At 43.4% G+C, this 19,420-nt stretch overlaps 2 protein-coding genes and 1 long non-coding RNA gene across 5 annotated transcripts; 2 read left to right on the forward strand and 1 right to left on the reverse strand.

The window, feature by feature from the left end:
* Positions 1-540: 540 nt before the first annotated feature.
* LOC124416320 (glycine-rich cell wall structural protein-like) lies at positions 541-1,464 on the reverse strand. The gene is made up of 2 exons (XM_046897252.1): positions 1,154-1,464; positions 541-719 (listed from the first exon to the last, which is right to left on the reverse strand). Exons 1-2 carry the CDS (start codon positions 1,245-1,247, stop codon positions 541-543), a joined length of 273 nt encoding a protein of 90 aa, XP_046753208.1. The 5' UTR covers positions 1,248-1,464.
* Positions 1,465-1,549: 85 nt separating this feature from the next.
* LOC124411988 (extensin-3-like) lies at positions 1,550-6,055 on the forward strand. The gene is made up of 2 exons (XM_046891615.1): positions 1,550-1,785; positions 3,746-6,055. The coding sequence occupies exons 1-2, from the start codon at positions 1,763-1,765 to the stop codon at positions 5,604-5,606; spliced, it is 1,884 nt and encodes a 627-aa protein (XP_046747571.1). The 5' UTR covers positions 1,550-1,762; the 3' UTR covers positions 5,607-6,055.
* On the forward strand, positions 2,164-3,086 carry LOC124412002. Of its 3 annotated transcripts, none has more exons than XR_006929734.1 (3): positions 2,164-2,285; positions 2,452-2,686; positions 2,810-3,086. It is a non-coding gene; the product is annotated as an uncharacterized LOC124412002 (long non-coding RNA). The 3 variants fall into 3 exon arrangements; XR_006929733.1 differs by having other exon boundaries at positions 2,271-2,285; positions 2,436-2,686; XR_006929732.1 differs by lacking the exon at positions 2,164-2,285 and having other exon boundaries at positions 2,292-2,686.
* Positions 6,056-19,420: the final 13,365 nt, after the last annotated feature.

Here is a 19,420-nt window from a genome sequence, read left to right on the forward strand (position 1 = left end):
CGCCGGGGTCGCAAGAGCAAATAGCACAAGTATACATAATATTCATGGCAAACAGTCGTTCATCTTGCTGCGCTAATTATTCTGTGATTCGCAGAGCTTCCGGTCGTTAATCTCGACGATCTTGAAATTAAAAGCACTCACAACAACTCGGTTGTTGAGAGTTTGGCATGTTTTTATTCTCGGACCATTCACGGTGACGTGTAAACATACGCTTGATTGTTTACTATTTACCATCGTTGCTATCGTTATTAACCTTATCTATACCTCCTTACATCGATCCTCCGTAGTGATGTCGGAGCAAACATACCGCGTTACATATCTATATTGAAATGATATACAGCTTTGATATTTACCTATACTGAACCTTTATTGTTACATGTTATGTAAGTGTTCACTCTTGTCTTTTTTGATTTATAGTGCTCGATCAATCTAATCATGAGTTGCTCAACGTTAGATAAGAAATGTTATAGTTGGTCAAGTGTTTGATGTTGCACGGTCAAATTCACAGGCTACTTCTTCTTTCTCTTCACCTGTTTTCAGCTAAAATCCTCCTCCTCCCCCGCCACCGCCGCCACCACCCCCAAACCCTCCACCTCCACCCCCGAATCCACCGCCTCCCATGTCTCCACCAAATCCTCCACCAGGACCTCCAAATCCTCCCCCCGGACCCCCAAATCCTCCACCCGGTCCCCCGAAACCTCCACCCGGACCCCCGAATCCTCCACCTGGACCGCCAAATCCTCCTCCAGGACCACCAAATCCGCCATGTCCCCCAAATCCTGGTCCGCCGAATCCTGCAAGAGTGAGAAGTCCTTTTATCATGATACAAGTGCACTCAACCCTCGTGCGGATCATCGATTTTGGTTATACAATTATTTAAAAAGTTTTTGGATTTCTCTAGGCAGCTGCATTTCTATGAAGACACATTGAATTGTCAACACATCTAAAAATTACTAAAAAGCGTTGTTTGTGAAATCCAGGTCACTCGATTCATAGGACAGCGTCAAACATATTTGATGGATTACTGGATCAGACTTCGGACCATCTGTTATTTGAGGGTCGAGAAATCGCGATCACTTTCAAATTTGACTGTCAAAGAGTTGATTTACACGGTTACTGAAAACCAGAGATTGAAAATGTCGTCAATGTTTACCTGGATGGCCGAAGTGAGGGCCCATGAAACCCGGACCCATCATCGGCGGGGGTGGCGGTGGTCCTGGACCACCGAAGCACCAACCTATTCCCATGCTATCGAATCTCCACCGGAAGTGAGTCTTGAGGTATAACTAATTGCTCGATTCGCGGCTCTGCAAAATGAATTCGCGACTACTGTAGCCACTCACCGTAGCCAATTCATTGAAGCGTTTCGAGCCACCGACAGCCGAAAACTGGTGACTCAACCATCGGGTTTGGAATTATGATCCGCTATCAGTATGATAACGGTCCTTATTCAGACGCGGAAAATAGAACGTCAACGTTCCCATATCGATTACTTGACGAATTCGCGACTTCCGCGCTTCCAGTCAGCGTTTCGTCGTATTGTCGAACGCCTGTACAAAGATTGCACGCTTCCGAGAGCCGCCTGATTTGTGACTGACTCAGACCGCGTGACGCTGTTTTTTTTTTCTGCCTCTTTTCATTCCGCCGAATCGCAGGGCGTCAACACTGTGAGGTGATAAAAAACGCCAACATCGAATTATCCACGGGTGAAAACGCATTAAATCCGCGGAGGAATGTCAGAGGATAATTATAGCGCAAAACAATGAAGCGTGAAGTTGAAAATGTGTAAGTATTGAAAATATGACTGATTGTAAGAAGGTAATAAACAATTAGTATTCGTTACTCTATCCGGACTTGTGGGTAGACGAGAATGGCAGAATTGCTTCAGCAAAATGTCACTGTCGGCAAAGTTGTTTTCGCGGATATTTGATAAGTTTAGCTTTCACCCGATAGTCGCTTGTGATACTTGTAAACGGTCATCGGCGAAAAATTGCACCGTATTACGAAACAGTACCAGAGCAATTGCGCATCGCGGGAAATGAGTCATCGGACGAGTCGAAACATGTCCAGGGGGCTTTTGACGCGCTGACGCATGCCCAGAAATAGACCGATAACTCACGGGAATTTTCAAATGATTCGCGGAACCGGCAATGAGTTTAGCCAATGAGGAGCGAGGCCTAAGCCACACTCTGAAACCGTGATTAGATATGCTGGGACTATAAGAGCTGAGTGCTTTCCAGTGATGAGCAGTACTACGTGAACCGTCGTTCAGTCAACTAGTCAAGGTAAGTAAGTAACAACAAGAGCTAAATTACGACTGTCATATTGCATTGCCTTTTGCGGGATATTGCATCCAACTACACCTCAAACAACAGCGATTCCGCTGCGGATAAACAGCTTCCTCATTTTCATCCATTTACTAAATTTACGGCAAGGGTGGATATTTTCTAGCATGTATCCCCACCACCCACCGCACGGTCCACCACCTCCGGGTCCGCCTCACCATGGGCCCCCGCATCATCCACATGGACCACCGCCACCACCACACCATGGTCCACCACCGCCTCACCACGGCCCACCGCCGCATCACCATGGCCCTCCTCCGCCGCATCATGGTCCCCCACCACCACCACCCCATGGACCACCCCATCACCATCATCACCCCCATTTTTAGTTATACTAACTGGTAATTCTAACTCCGCTAACTGAAAACTGTCCGCTAATCCTCTAACGAATTTGATAGCTAGTTATTCTTCTTTTTTTATTCTCTTAATTTTGACAAGTTTCTAAACCGTATTTGTATTTCTAGAGTGCAGGCAAGGCTCGTGTCCGTCCCAGATGGCGTAAGGTGTCAGGATAGGACCTACTACTTATATCGATTAGGGGAACCAAAGAATTAGATTAGTGGCTCGATTTTCATTGTATTGATCTCTTTGTATCACATCTCATTGTTAATATTGTTACATTGTTATTAATACCACTGTTATCACTATTATTGTTGTTATGAATATCAATTATTCTGAACACTATAAATTGTATAATATGATATGTCGCAAAGTTTATGAAAATAAAATATTTATACTGTATATCATTTTACTTTCGATCACTACTTTCATACGGCTGGTAGTATTTATCATTATGTATGAAAATAATGAGAGACTTCGATCAAGAATAGCGTTGAAAGGCAACGAGACGGCGTGAATCTTGTGTTATTCGGTCCTCCGAGTCTACAGTAGAATAGAACAAGAAGCGAGGCGTGTAAGAGATTTTTTATCCGTCCATATTTAACTCCCTGATCCGTTACGAAATCGTGTTTTCACGTGCCGGTGATTTTATACGTTGCTTTTAGACGCTCGCAAAGAAGAGTCAAATATAAATGAGCTGAAGGATCACTTGACGTGTAATTGAGAGAGGAAGAGAAACAACATTCCGAATTGTTTTCAAAATTAATGTACATGCGTCAATAATCAGCATTTATTCATTACCCGCTTACAACTACATGCCGACAGTTCATTCGTCGTACGCTATCGAGACTTGTAAAGATAAGATTAACGAATCGGCTAGTGTTATCCGCAGCAGTCTCGATTCGCCTCTCGATCATGATAGCATTGTGTTGTTCTCTAAGCTAACCTCGAATGTAATCCAAGTTCAATATCCTGCTACAAAAGGCAAGCAACCCTATAAGCACCCTAATCACGCATACGTGATGCAGGTGAACAAGTGTCTTATATTCGTGTCATTACAGGCTCTGCTCGGTACTTTTTGGCATTCTCCAAGTGACGTCGCACGCTTCTACATCGCACGTGAACCACTGCAGAGTGATTATCGAGACATCACATTCGTTCCATATCCCGTTCGACATCGTCGAGATGGTGATGGTCGTTGCACCGCGCATTGAGCAGCCTGCGTCGGAGGGCGCACCAGCTGAGAGCTGGGCAAAGAAGTTCCAACACCACGTAGATCAAGCCCAACAGCGAGAAGGGAATCAATCCGACTCTTTCTCTGGCTTCAACATGACCTGTGACCGGTCTTTTCACGCTTCGAGACTTCCGGAGGGGAACGTTTCAAATCTGGAAACTCCACCTCGTCCCCCAGGTCCCGTAGAGTCTGCAGAAAATTACGACGAATCTCGTCGTCAGGAACAATATGGGCCACACTCCACATGGCGGCAGGAAACTGCAAATGAAGATGACGCTAGCTCATCCTCGTCCTGGTGCTCGTCATCGTCGTCATTCTGTTCTGACGATGAGTACGCCGAGTGCAGAGAACTTCCCAGAGCACAGGGCAGTCATCCACCTCCGGAACATTTACCTCCGCCGTCATATCTGCCTCCCCCACCTCATCACGGACATCCGCCACCTCCGCCACCCGTTCATCACGGATTCCATGGACCTCCACCCCCTCCCCATCACTACGGCCACTATGGACCACCTCTATCACCTCATCACGGACACTTTGGACCACCCGGTCATCCGCCACCTCCACCGCCCGGTCACCACGGATTCTACGGGCCGCCAACCCCACCTCCCCCACCGCATCATTACCGTCATCATAAACCACCTCCATCACCTCATCAGAGACATTTCGGACCACCAGGACATCCGCCACCTCCACCTCCGGGTCACCATGGATTCCGCGGACCCCCACCTCCACCTCTTCCACCGCATTACTACCAGCATCATGGACCACCTCATCATCCTCCACCCCCACCTCCTCCCGGTCATCATGGTCACCATGGACCAGCTCATCCTCCACCTCCTCCAGGTCACCATGATCATCATGGGCCAGCTCATCCTCCACCTCCTCCCGGTCATCATGGTCACCATGGACCACCTCATCATCCTCCACCCCCACCTCCTCCCGGTCATCATGGTCACCATGGACCGCCTCTTCATTCTCCACCCCCACCTCCTCCCGGTCATCATGGTCACCATGGACCAGCTCATCCTCCACCTCCTCCTGGTCATCATGATCACCATGGACCAGCTCATCCTCCACCTCCTCCCGGTCACCATGGACCAGCCCATCCTCCACCCCCTCCCGGTCACCATGATCACCACGGACCAGCTCATGCTCCACCACCTCCCGGTCATCATGGTCACCATGGACCAGCTGTTCCTCCACCTCCTCCTGGTCATCATGGTCACCACGGACCAGCTCATCCTCCACCTCCTCCCGGTCATCATGATCACCATGGTCATCATGGGAAAGGCAATTCTCCACCTCCACCTTCACCTCCACCTAGCTATCATGATCGCGATGGACCAGCTCATCCCCCTCCTCCGCCTTCTTCCCCTCATCACCGTGATCACCATGGAGTACCGCATCATCCACCAGCACCAGCTCGTCGTCATCGCCGTCACAGTCATCATGGACATCACGAAAACAACGGGCATGAAGGTCACCATGATCATCACGGACCACCAAGGCCAAGACATCGTCTTTCCTCAGGGCAGCATCCGCCATACGGTCGTCACGAGGATTCGAACGGACCACCACGCGATCGCAAAGGCGATAAGAACGGAGGTCATCACGGGCATCGCCGTAACCATGGTCATCGGAAGAATACCGAAGACTTCGGGGAATCAAGATACCGTACGGAATAAGAATCGTTCGGTTGTAGGAAAGGCTAAGGGCCTTTCCAGCAATGGCGAGATATATTGTTACGTGATCGGAACTGCGAGCCATTGCATATATACTATCCTATATCCTCTTATATTCATAGATGTACTCCGTTAATCTGATTCTCAAAGGAGGAGGCATGTTTCCCTTTGGAGAATACAGCTGCTGTTATTAATATAGCGTCAAAGGATACCCCGGCGACTGCAACTCCAGCATTACAGCATTATTTACATATATATTCAACTTGGCATACGATATATACTCAATGTTTATTAATCCTGTTTCTCGTGCATCGAGCAGAGATAACATATTATATTAAACGTACGTGCACATATGCGTATGTTTCTGACAATTATTATACTTACTTAATACGTTCATCGTTGTTATACTATATGGGATATGGATCAATAAAGGTTAAATAAAATTAAACAAACTTGAATCGTCACTGATCTTTATTATTACCCACACAATCCACCAAATACCTTTTCGTTATCCTACCTTAACTTTACGTCGAATTAATACGTTTATAATATTAAACTATGCTATACTATTATACAATAAAGTGATTCAGAAAATATTAACTATGGCATGACTCCATCCTTAGCTTTCTAACCTGATTTGAGAATCGTTCGATTCAGAAGGTTGAAAATCAAAATAAAGTAGGGAGGCCAGGTGAATACTCGTACATACATGTGTACATGCATAAGTTTAATCTTGCGCCAGGTTACCGACCGACCGAGTTGATCCGGTTGTTGGCTAGCAGGCGTATCGTCGATATCTGTGGCGGGAATTTTGATTCACACAAAAGTGATCATTGCACCTATAAGACTTGCCAGATAAAAATCACACCCTTGATTAACGGCACAGTGTAAAGAAAGCGATAAAGAGAAAGAGAGAGCGCAAGCCATAACTAAAAAAAATAATTGTAAAGTGTTTCGCCGAGCTACTAGCTGCCGTTGCGTTGGTCGCTGGTAAAATGATCGAATAGAAAAAGTGAATTTACGAAGACGTTGTAAATGCGGGCCGCTCAAGTCTCTCAGAGGCTGCAGTGCAACAACAGTTTACGATCGCTTTACGCGGTGAATCGTATATACATACATATACATAAGCTGTTGCGGCGGCGTAGCCACAGCATTGGGAGAAAGAGAGAGAGAGAGAGAGAGAGAAGAAAAAGCGAGAAAACGGGAAGGGAGGGAGAAAAATAGAGTGGGAGAATAACAAGCAATGAGAGCGAACACCGGAGAGAGCGAGAGTGCAGCGCCGTCGGAGGAAGGATGAAGAGGGGATAGGACGACGGGCAAGAGGCAGGAGGCAGTAGGAGAGGGCGATGGCAGGGCGGAATGGAAGGGGTAGGGGCGAAGGGGGAGGGAGAAAGAGCAAGGTAATTACTCTGGCGACATTGACCCGGCGTCGACCCGCCACCCGCCGCCTGGAACGACGACGCCGAGAACCAACACGCGTTCGTACGTGCGCTCAAGTTTACCAACACGCGTCGGCGCGCTGCGCTTGTGAGAGAACGTACGCTGGCGCACACCAAAGCGCACCGAGCCGTACAGACGCGGTACAGTCGGGATGGTTCATCCGAGTTCACCGTTCGAGCGCCGAACCCGGGGCGACCCGAGGCCCCCGCACGCAGCCGTCGGCCGGAGTGCTCGGAGTCCGTCACACTCCCCAACTCCTCTCCACTCCTCTCCTCTCCTCTCCTCTCCCATCCACTCTGGAGGTGAACCCAGACGAGCGAGTTCGGGGCGAATTAAATCCGGCTAATTAAAGTTATTGTTCTAACAACTTGAACTAACGGAAATCACTTTTTGACGATGACGAGGAGAGGGCGTCGGTCCCGCAAGGTCAGAACCACCGCGTCTTCCACTCGGTCCTCGGTTCACTTGGTTGAATCCAACGCTCCACTTTAACTTTAGTACCCTTTTCACATAGCGATAACCGTCGCACTCGGCGTTTTTCAACCCAGTCGTGATCTAAGAGGATGGATCCTAATCCACCGACCAAATACAAATCTGTGTATGTCGCAACTTTTAGGACGATGGTATAGTAATGGTTACATTTTTTTTTACGAAAACGATCATCTTCCCGATAGAGTCCAATTTTGATGTAATCATCTTGTCAAAAAAAACTTTGGATCATATTTAAACTATTTCCTTCACCACCGTCATCAGATATTGAATCGCTCAGTCGAGTTCCGAGTTGTGTACCACACTAGAATCGTTCCGTAAACCCTGCGAGAAGGCCTCATCGGTCCACGGTGCATCTCTGGAAGGATAATCCTGATTCAATCAACTGTTATATTGATCATAATCGGTTGTTATAATCCCCCGTCGTCCGCGTTGTTGGCGTCGAGTTTACGATGACCAGACTCCAGAAGAGTGGAGACCATCTCTTTAAAGAAGCGCGGGCGCGTGTCCGTAGCTCTACGGTCTCATATTCCCCGAGAAACGACGCACCGGGTGTCTCGGCTAAATTGCCTGAAAACGAATCGACGACCATGGTACCAAGCCATAAACCACGTGGTCCATTTCCCCCGACCGCCATTTGGGTGCACATCGATCCACGGACGCTTTCAGCCGGAGTTGAATCACACCAGAACTAGTCCGTGGCACTGTGGCCTCGGGACACCCGGTATATCGTACAACTCGAGCGAGCTGAGATTAAAGGGCTCGGTGGGATCGGAGAGGACTGGTCTTGGGTTCACGAGGCAACCAGGTACGGCTGGTTGTCATTATGTGTGTGTCATGCGTGTTGGCACAGGGCCGATGTGGAAGAGCGGATGGCAGCCTCCCGCGGTGCAGCCAACCTGTTTTCTCTCCGGCCCCGACGGGACGGGTTTATTTTGATTTATTGTGTCGTCGCTAAAGAGATTGTATTGTTGTGACGTTGTCCGGCCGGCTGCCCCCCCGGAGAAGGTCTCGGTTCTCGTCCCCGGCGAAGGTACGCCGTATTCTCCGAGTCCTGCTCCTCGGTCCTCCGCCAGTGAATCAGGATTGGACCGATCCAACTCCGGACGAATGTATCTCTTCATTTTTCCGGAACCCAGACAAGCGGCCCCCTTTTCGTATCTGCATGAGGCTTCGCCGGTTATTATTCCGGCAGATGATTCAGGATCGTCCAAACACGCCTGCCCGTCATCATCGAAAACGACACTCACTCTACACGCCCCGTTACCTTTATTGGTGCTAACACACGCTGACGGTCTCATGGCAGCCCTTCGCACTCAGCAATCGACGAAGGATAGCTAAAAAGATAACACCATTGCTTATTGTTCAACATAAATGGGGAATCTGGAAGACATGTTGTGAACTGCGATGTCTTCCATGGTTGGATTACGCGCTTCACTTGACGAATGACTAAAATTGCAATTAAGGGTCTTGCATCCTTGCGTAAGACCTTGTGTCAAAGGATGATCTAGTTCTGGGTGAACGATGAAGTGAGGTGAGGATATGCGTGACAAATTCTGCGGGAATTTCGTATTTGGTATAACTGACAGCCTTGAAGTCATGATGATGTTAATAGCATTATTGTCGTATCAAGTTATGTTTATTTTTACATTAAAGTATAAATGAAACAGCGAGTAACGCATAACGGAAGTTACAACTAAACGGCATGTCCCTTTCAGTATTCTTTCCTCGCAAGTAAACGTTCCAGCTCTCGTATATTATGCAGAGCATCGAGCCGGCCGCAAAAAGCGACTGCCTCTTCCGTCACGTATCGCCCATTGGGGCTGGAGATAATTTCCGAGATACGACGGGGTGCCCCTGGCTGCAGAAGACCCGGGGCGACGAAGTGGAAACGTTTGAATATTGACTTGCCCGTTGAAACCGTCGGCTCTGAAGCCTTGGAAAGGACCCCAAGCAAAAAAATGACGGAAGGACACAATAACGGATGGTCAATAACCGAAAGGTAACCTCTTGATTAAAATACAAAGCAGAAAGTTAGTCTCCAGCTAGATTGTTTTACAGTTATCGAATAAAGTTATTTCATTTTACACAGGAGGGTGAGGTACAACAAACTTGTGCCAGTATTTGAAAGGATGCAGATGTACGAGGTTAAGGATTTGTAGGCGACACTCAATAACAGTGAAAATCACAAGTGAATATTCCATTCAAGTGTATGATAAGCCTGAAGATTACTAAACGATTATAATTGCTGAATTAATGGCACCGAATGAATGACAAGACTGAAATGTGCTGACTCAAAAATCGCAGAAAAAGAAAGGTTTGCTCCTTTGCATTTTTTCAGTCGGAAATTCACCAATTTTGAAATATGATATACTTGATGGTTTGATACCCCATATATCGACGTAAATTTGCGGAAGGAATCGATTGCGCGCAGCTAAGAGTCGCTGCAAGCAACGGATCAAGAGGTTCATAGAAAAAAAAATATTTGCATCAGCAATTCCAGTAAAAGGGTAGAATAATTCACAAACACATACGTACAACGTTTCAGTGTCAGTTTATTCAATATGCCTTATTAATAGTACAAGTGTTCTGGTGTCAGTGTATAGTACCTTAACAAGTTGCCAAAGAGTATTAGAATGGTAAACACACAGAAATGCAATATAATAATTGAAAATCATGTGGAAAATCCAACTATTGTATTATGAAAAAGGGCGCAATATACGTGAGGCAGAATATGAGAAATGTTACATGATATATTCATCATTGTAGTTTCTAAGCAAAGTTTAGGTTCTGGCCTGCAAACAGATGCAATATCTCTCTGCAGATAACGATATGTATGATATTGCGCTGTAACCATTTGATGTAACCTGTAAGATTAAATGAATGAAAAGGTCAATTCCTTTGCATTTTCCTCGAATTTTCTAAGCTATTGCTCCTACAAGGTCTTGAACTTTTTTGGTTCCCTTGAGGTCCACTTAGTCTAGGAAAGGTCATCCAAATCGATTTCAGGACAAAAAGTTTCGGACTCAAAAGGCGCAGAAGAAGGAAGGTTAGCCCCTTTGGATTTTTTCGGTCGAAAATTCACCAATTTAAAAAAATGATATACTTGATGTTTTGATACCCTATATCCACGTAATTTTGCGCGAGGAATCGATTGAGCATGGTTTTGAATAGCTACGAGCAGCGGCTCAAAAGTTACGGCCAGAAAACAAGAAATTTTCTCCGTATCTCTTCAACTGTTGCTCCTACGAGGTCTTGAACGTCTTTTTTGGTTTCCTTGGGGTCCAATTAGTCTGGAAAAGGTCATCCAAATCGATTCCAAGACAAAAAGTTTCAGACTCAAAAATCGCAGAAAAAGGAAGGTTAACCCCTTTGGATTTTTTCGGTCGAAAATTCACCAATTTTTAAAAATGATATACTTGATGTTTTGATACCCTATATCGACGTAATTTTGCGCGAGGAATCGATTGGGCATGGTTTTGAAGAGCTACGAGCAGCGGCTCAAAAGTTACGGCCAGAAAACAAGAAATTTTCTCCGTATCTCTTCAACTGTTGCTCCTACGAGGTCTTGAACGTCTTTTTTGGTTTCCTTGGGGTCCAATTAGTCTAGAAAAGGTCATCCAAATCGATTCCAAGACAAAAAGTTTCAGACTCAAAAATCGCAGAAAAAGGAAGGTTAACCCCTTTGGATTTTTTCGGTCGAAAATTCACAAATTTTTAAAAATGATATACTTGATGTTTTGATACCCTATATCGACGTAATTTTGCGCGAGGAATCGATTGGGCATGGTTTTGAATAGCTACGAGCAGCGGCTCAAAAGTTACGGCCAGAAAACAAGAAATCTTCTCCGTATCTCTTCAACTGTTGCTCCTACGAGGTCTTGGACGTCTTTTTTGGTTTCCTTGGGGTCCAATTAGTCTGGAAAAGGTCATCCAAATCGATTCCAAGACAAAAAGTTTTAGACTCAAAAATCGCAGAAAAAGGAAGGTTAACCCCTTTGGATTTTTTCGGTCGAAAATTCACCAATTTTGAAAAATGATATACTTGATGTTTTGATACCCTATATCGACGTAATTTTGCGCGAGGAATCGATTGGGCATGGTTTTGAATAGCTACGAGCAGCGGCTCAAAAGTTACGGCCAGAAAACAAGAAATTTTCTCCGTATCTCTTCAACTGTTGCTCCTACGAGGTCTTGAACGTCTTTTTTGGTTTCCTTGGGGTCCAATTAGTCTGGAAAAGGTCATCCAAATCGATTCCAAGACAAAAAGTTTTAGACTCAAAAATCGCAGAAAAAGGAAGGTTAACCCCTTTGGATTTTTTCGGTCGAAAATTCACCAATTTTGAAAAATGATATACTTGATGTTTTGATACCCTATATCGACGTAATTTTGCGCAAGGAATCGATTGGGCATGGTTTTGAATAGCTACGAGCAGCGGCTCAAAAGTTACGGCCAGAAAACAAGAAATTTTCTCCGTATCTCTTCAACTGTTGCTCCTACGAGGTCTTGAACGTCTTTTTTGGTTTCCTTGGGGTCCAATTAGTCTGGAAAAGGTCATCCAAATCGATTCCAAGACAAAAAGTTTTAGACTCAAAAATCGCAGAAAAAGGAAGGTTAACCCCTTTGGATTTTTTCGGTCGAAAATTCACCAATTTTGAAAAATGATATACTTGATGTTTTGATACCCTATATCGACGTAATTTTGCGCGAGGAATCGATTGGGCATGGTTTTGAATAGCTACGAGCAGCGGCTCAAAAGTTACGGCCAGAAAACAAGAAATTTTCTCCGTATCTCTTCAACTGTTGCTCCTACGAGGTCTTGAACGTCTTTTTTGGTTTCCTTGGGGTCCAATTAGTCTGGAAAAGGTCATCCAAATCGATTCCAAGACAAAAAGTTTTAGACTCAAAAATCGCAGAAAAAGGAAGGTTAACCCCTTTGGATTTTTTCGGTCGAAAATTCACCAATTTTGAAAAATGATATACTTGATGTTTTGATACCCTATATCGACGTAATTTTGCGCAAGGAATCGATTGGGCATGGTTTTGAATAGCTACGAGCAGCGGCTCAAAAGTTACGGCCAGAAAACAAGAAATTTTCTCCGTATCTCTTCAACTGTTGCTCCTACGAGGTCTTGAACGTCTTTTTTGGTTTCCTTGGGGTCCAATTAGTCTGGAAAAGGTCATCCAAATCGATTCCAAGACAAAAAGTTTTAGACTCAAAAATCGCAGAAAAAGGAAGGTTAACCCCTTTGGATTTTTTCGGTCGAAAATTCACCAATTTTTAAAAATGATATACTTGATGTTTTGATACCCTATATCGACGTAATTTTGCGCAAGGAATCGATTGGGCATGGTTTTGAATAGCTACGAGCAGCGGCTCAAAAGTTACGGCCAGAAAACAAGAAATTTTCTCCGTATCTCTTCAACTGTTGCTCCTACGAGGTCTTGAACGTCTTTTTTGGTTTCCTTGGGGTCCAATTAGTCTGGAAAAGGTCATCCAAATCGATTCCAAGACAAAAAGTTTTAGACTCAAAAATCGCAGAAAAAGGAAGGTTAACCCCTTTGGATTTTTTCGGTCGAAAATTCACCAATTTTGAAAAATGATATACTTGATGTTTTGATACCCTATATCGACGTAATTTTGCGCGAGGAATCGATTGGGCATGGTTTTGAATAGCTACGAGCAGCGGCTCAAAAGTTACGGCCAGAAAACAAGAAATTTTCTCCGTATCTCTTCAACTGTTGCTCCTACGAGGTCTTGAACGTCTTTTTTGGTTTCCTTGGGGTCCAATTAGTCTAGAAAAGGTCATCCAAATCGATTCCAAGACAAAAAGTTTCAGACTCAAAAATCGCAGAAAAAGGAAGGTTAACCCCTTTGGATTTTTTCGGTCGAAAATTCACCAATTTTTAAAAATGATATACTTGATGTTTTGATACCCTATATCGACGTAATTTTGCGCGAGGAATCGATTGGGCATGGTTTTGAATAGCTACGAGCAGCGGCTCAAAAGTTACGGCCAGAAAACAAGAAATTTTCTCCGTATCTCTTCAACTGTTGCTCCTACGAGGTCTTGAACGTCTTTTTTGGTTTCCTTGGGGTCCAATTAGTCTAGAAAAGGTCATCCGAATCGATTCCAAGACAAAAAGTTTCAGACTTAAAAATCGCAGAAAAAGGAAGGTTAACCCCTTTGGATTTTTTCGGTCGAAAATTCACCAATTTTGAAAAATGATATACTTGATGTTTTGATACCCTATATCGACGTAATTTTGCGCGAGGAATCGATTAGGCATGGTTTTGAATAGCTACGAGCAGCGGCTCAAAAGTTACGGCCAGAAAACAAGAAATTTTCTCCGTATCTCTTCAACTGTTGCTCCTACGAGGTCTTGAACGTCTTTTTTGGTTTCCTTGGGGTCCAATTAGTCTAGAAAAGGTCATCCAAATCGATTCCAAGACAAAAAGTTTCAGACTCAAAAATCGCAGAAAAAGGAAGGTTAACCCCTTTGGATTTTTTCGGTCGAAAATTCACCAATTTTTAAAAATGATATACTTGATGTTTTGATACCCTATATCGACGTAATTTTGCGCGAGGAATCGATTGGGCATGGTTTTGAATAGCTACGAGCAGTGGCTCAAAAGTTACGGCCAGAAAACAAGAAATTTTCTCCGTATCTCTTCAACTGTTGCTCCTACGAGGTCTTGAACGTCTTTTTTGGTTTCCTTGGGGTCCAATTAGTCTAGAAAAGGTCATCCAAATCGATTCCAAGACAAAAAGTTTCAGACTCAAAAATCGCAGAAAAAGGAAGGTTAACCCCTTTGGATTTTTTCGGTCGAAAATTCACCAATTTTGAAAAATGATATACTTGATGTTTTGATACCCTATATCGACGTAATTTTGCGCGAGGAATCGATTGGGCATGGTTTTGAATAGCTACGAGCAGCGGCTCAAAAGTTACGGCCAGAAAACAAGAAATTTTCTCCGTATCTCTTCAACTGTTGCTCCTACGAGGTCTTGAACGTCTTTTTTGGTTTCCTTGGGGTCCAATTAGTCTAGAAAAGGTCATCCAAATCGATTCCAAGACAAAAAGTTTCAGACTCAAAAATCGCAGAAAAAGGAAGGTTAACCCCTTTGGATTTTTTCGGTCGAAAATTCACCAATTTTTAAAAATGATATACTTGATGTTTTGATACCCTATATCGACGTAATTTTGCGCGAGGAATCGATTGGGCATGGTTTTGAATAGCTACGAGCAGCGGCTCAAAAGTTACGGCCAGAAAACAAGAAATTTTCTCCGTATCTCTTCAACTGTTGCTCCTACGAGGTCTTGAACGTCTTTTTTGGTTTCCTTGGGGTCCAATTAGTCTGGAAAAGGTCATCCAAATCGATTCCAAGACAAAAAGTTTTAGACTCAAAAATCGCAGAAAAAGGAAGGTTAACCCCTTTGGATTTTTTCGGTCGAAAATTCACCAATTTTGAAAAATGATATACTTGATGTTTTGATACCCTATATCGACGTAATTTTGCGCGAGGAATCGATTGGGCATGGTTTTGAATAGCTACGAGCAGCGGCTCAAAAGTTACGGCCAGAAAACAAGAAATTTTCTCCGTATCTCTTCAACTGTTGCTCCTACGAGGTCTTGAACGTCTTTTTTGGTTTCCTTGGGGTCCAATTAGTCTGGAAAAGGTCATCCGAATCGATTCCAAGACAAAAAGTTTCAGACTCAAAAATCGCAGAAAAAGGAAGGTTAACCCCTTTGGATTTTTTCGGTCGAAAATTCACCAATTTTGAAAAATGATATACTTGATGTTTTGATACCCTATATCGACGTAATTTTGCGCGAGGAATCGATTGGGCATGGTTTTGAATAGCTACGAGCAGCGGCTCAAAAGTTACGGCCAGAAAACAAGAAATTTTCTCCGTATCTCTTCAACTGTTGCTCCTACGAGGTCTTGAACGTCTTTTTTGGTTTCCTTGGGGTCCAATTAGTCTAGAAAAGGTCATCCAAATCGATTCCAAGACAAAAAGTTTCAGACTCAAAAATCGCAGAAAAAGGAAGGTTAACCCCTTTGGATTTTTTCGGTCGAAAATTCACCAATTTTGAAAAAAGATATACTTGATGTTTTGATACCCTATATCGACGTAATTTTGCGCGAGGAATCGATTGGGCATGGTTTTGAATAGCTACGAGCAGCGGCTCAAAAGTTACGGCCAGAAAACAAAAAATTTTCTCCGTATCTCTTCAACTGTTGCTCCTACGAGGTCTTGAACGTCTTTTTTGGTTTCCTTGGGGTCCAATTAGTCTAGAAAAGGTCATCCAAATCGATTCCAAGACAAAAAGTTTCAGACTCAAAAATCGCAGAAAAAGGAAGGTTAACCCCTTTGGATTTTTTCGGTCGAAAATTCACCAATTTTTAAAAATGATATACTTGATGTTTTGATACCCTATATCGACGTAATTTTGCGCGAGGAATCGATTGGGCATGGTTTTGAATAGCTACGAGCAGCGGCTCAAAAGTTACGACCAGAAAACAAGAAATTTTCTCCGTATCTCTTCAACTGTTGCTCCTACGAGGTCTTGGACGTCTTTTTTGGTTTCCTTGGGGTCCAATTAGTCTGGAAAAGGTCATCCAAATCGATTCCAAGACAAAAAGTTTTAGACTCAAAAATCGCAGAAAAAGGAAGGTTAACCCCTTTGGATTTTTTCGGTCGAAAATTCACCAATTTTGAAAAATGATATACTTGATGTTTTGATACCCTATATCGACGTAATTTTGCGCGAGGAATCGATTGGGCATGGTTTTGAATAGCTACGAGCAGCGGCTCAAAAGTTACGGCCAGAAAACAAGAAATTTTCTCCGTATCTCTTCAACTGTTGCTCCTACGAGGTCTTGAACGTCTTTTTTGGTTTCCTTGGGGTCCAATTAGTCTAGAAAAGGTCATCCAAATCGATTCCAAGACAAAAAGTTTCAGACTCAAAAATCGCAGAAAAAGGAAGGTTAACCCCTTTGGATTTTTTCGGTCGAAAATTCACCAATTTTTAAAAATGATATACTTGATGTTTTGATACCCTATATCGACGTAATTTTGCGCGAGGAATCGATTGGGCATGGTTTTGAATAGCCACGAGCAGCGGCTCAAAAGTTACGGCCAGAAAACAAGAAATTTTCTCCGTATCTCTTCAACTGTTGCTCCTACGAGGTCTTGAACGTCTTTTTTGGTTTCCTTGGGGTCCAATTAGTCTAGAAAAGGTCATCCGAATCGATTCCAAGACAAAAAGTTTCAGACTTAAAAATCGCAGAAAAAGGAAGGTTAACCCCTTTGGATTTTTTCGGTCGAAAATTCACCAATTTTGAAAAATGATATACTTGATGTTTTGATACCCTATATCGACGTAATTTTGCGCGAGGAATCGATTAGGCATGGTTTTGAATAGCTACGAGCAGCGGCTCAAAAGTTACGGCCAGAAAACAAGAAATTTTCTCCGTATCTCTTCAACTGTTGCTCCTACGAGGTCTTGAACGTCTTTTTTGGTTTCCTTGGGGTCCAATTAGTCTAGAAAAGGTCATCCAAATCGATTCCAAGACAAAAAGTTTCAGACTCAAAAATCGCAGAAAAAGGAAGGTTAACCCCTTTGGATTTTTTCGGTCGAAAATTCACCAATTTTTAAAAATGATATACTTGATGTTTTGATACCCTATATCGACGTAATTTTGCGCGAGGAATCGATTGGGCATGGTTTTGAATAGCTACGAGCAGCGGCTCAAAAGTTACGGCCAGAAAACAAGAAATTTTCTCCGTATCTCTTCAACTGTTGCTCCTACGAGGTCTTGAACGTCTTTTTTGGTTTCCTTGGGGTCCAATTAGTCTAGAAAAGGTCATCCAAATCGATTCCAAGACAAAAAGTTTCAGACTCAAAAATCGCAGAAAAAGGAAGGTTAACCCCTTTGGATTTTTTCGGTCGAAAATTCACCAATTTTGAAAAATGATATACTTGATGTTTTGATACCCTATATCGACGTAATTTTGCGCGAGGAATCGATTGGGCATGGTTTTGAATAGCTACGAGCAGCGGCTCAAAAGTTACGGCCAGAAAACAAGAAATTTTCTCCGTATCTCTTCAACTGTTGCTCCTACGAGGTCTTGAACGTCTTTTTTGGTTTCCTTGGGGTCCAATTAGTCTAGAAAAGGTCATCCAAATCGATTCCAAGACAAAAAGTTTCAGACTCAAAAATCGCAGAAAAAGGAAGGTTAACCCCTTTGGATTTTTTCGGTCGAAAATTCACCAATTTTTAAAAATGATATACTTGATGTTTTGATACCCTATATCGACGTAATTTTGCGCGAGGAATCGATTGGGCATGGTTTTGAATAGCTACGAGCAGCGGCTCAAAAGTTACGGCCAGAAAACAAGAAATTTTCTCCGTATCTCTTCAACTGTTGCTCCTACGAGGTCTTGAACGTCTTTTTTGGTTTCCTTGGGGTCCAATTAGTCTAGAAAAGGTCATCCGAATCGATTCCAAGACAAAAAGTTTCAGACTCAAAAATCGCAGAAAAAGGAAGGTTAACCCCTTTGGATTTTTTCGGTCGAAAATTCACCAATTTTTAAAAATGATATACTTGATGTTTTGATACCCTATATCGACGTAATTTTGCGCGAGGAATCGATTGGGCATGGTTTTGAATAGCCACGAGCAGCGGCTCAAAAGTTACGGCCAGAAAACAAGAAATTTTCTCCGTATCTCTTCAACTGTTGCTCCTACGAGGTCTTGAACGTCTTTTTTGGTTTCCTTGGGGTCCAATTAGTCTAGAAAAGGTCATCCGAATCGATTCCAAGACAAAAAGTTTCAGACTTAAAAATCGCAGAAAAAGGAAGGTTAACCCCTTTGGATTTTTTCGGTCGAAAATTCACCAATTTTGAAAAATGATATACTTGATGTTTTGATACCCTATATCGACGTAATTTTGCGCGAGGAATCGATTAGGCATGGTTTTGAATAGCTACGAGCAGCGGCTCAAAAGTTACGGCCAGAAAACAAGAAATTTTCTCCGTATCTCTTCAACTGTTGCTCCTACGAGGTCTTGAACGTCTTTTTTGGTTTCCTTGGGGTCCAATTAGTCTAGAAAAGGTCATCCAAATCGATTCCAAGACAAAAAGTTTCAGACTCAAAAATCGCAGAAAAAGGAAGGTTAACCCCTTTGGATTTTTTCGGTCGAAAATTCACCAATTTTTAAAAATGATATACTTGATGTTTTGATACCCTATATCGACGTAATTTTGCGCGAGGAATCGATTGGGCATGGTTTTGAATAGCTACGAGCAGCGGCTCAAAAGTTACGGCCAGAAAACAAGAAATTTTCTCCGTATCTCTTCAACTGTTGCTCCTACGAGGTCTTGAACGTCTTTTTTGGTTTCCTTGGGGTCCAATTAGTCTAGAAAAGGTCATCCAAATCGATTCCAAGACAAAAAGTTTCAGACTCAAAAATCGCAGAAAAAGGAAGGTTAACCCCTTTGGATTTTTTCGGTCGAAAATTCACCAATTTTTAAAAATGATATACTTGATGTTTTGATACCCTATATCGACGTAATTTTGCGCGAGGAATCGATTGGGCATGGTTTTGAATAGCCACGAGCAGCGGCTCAAAAGTTACGGCCAGAAAACAAGAAATTTTCTCCGTATCTCTTCAACTGTTGCTCCTACGAGGTCTTGAACGTCTTTTTTGGTTTCCTTGGGGTCCAATTAGTCTAGAAAAGGTCATCCGAATCGATTCCAAGACAAAAAGTTTCAGACTTAAAAATCGCAGAAAAAGGAAGGTTAACCCCTTTGGATTTTTTCGGTCGAAAATTCACCAATTTTGAAAAATGATATACTTGATGTTTTGATACCCT

Source organism: Diprion similis, chromosome 2, assembly GCF_021155765.1.
Source record: "Diprion similis isolate iyDipSimi1 chromosome 2, iyDipSimi1.1, whole genome shotgun sequence".
Lineage (NCBI taxonomy): Eukaryota > Metazoa > Arthropoda > Insecta > Hymenoptera > Diprionidae > Diprion > Diprion similis.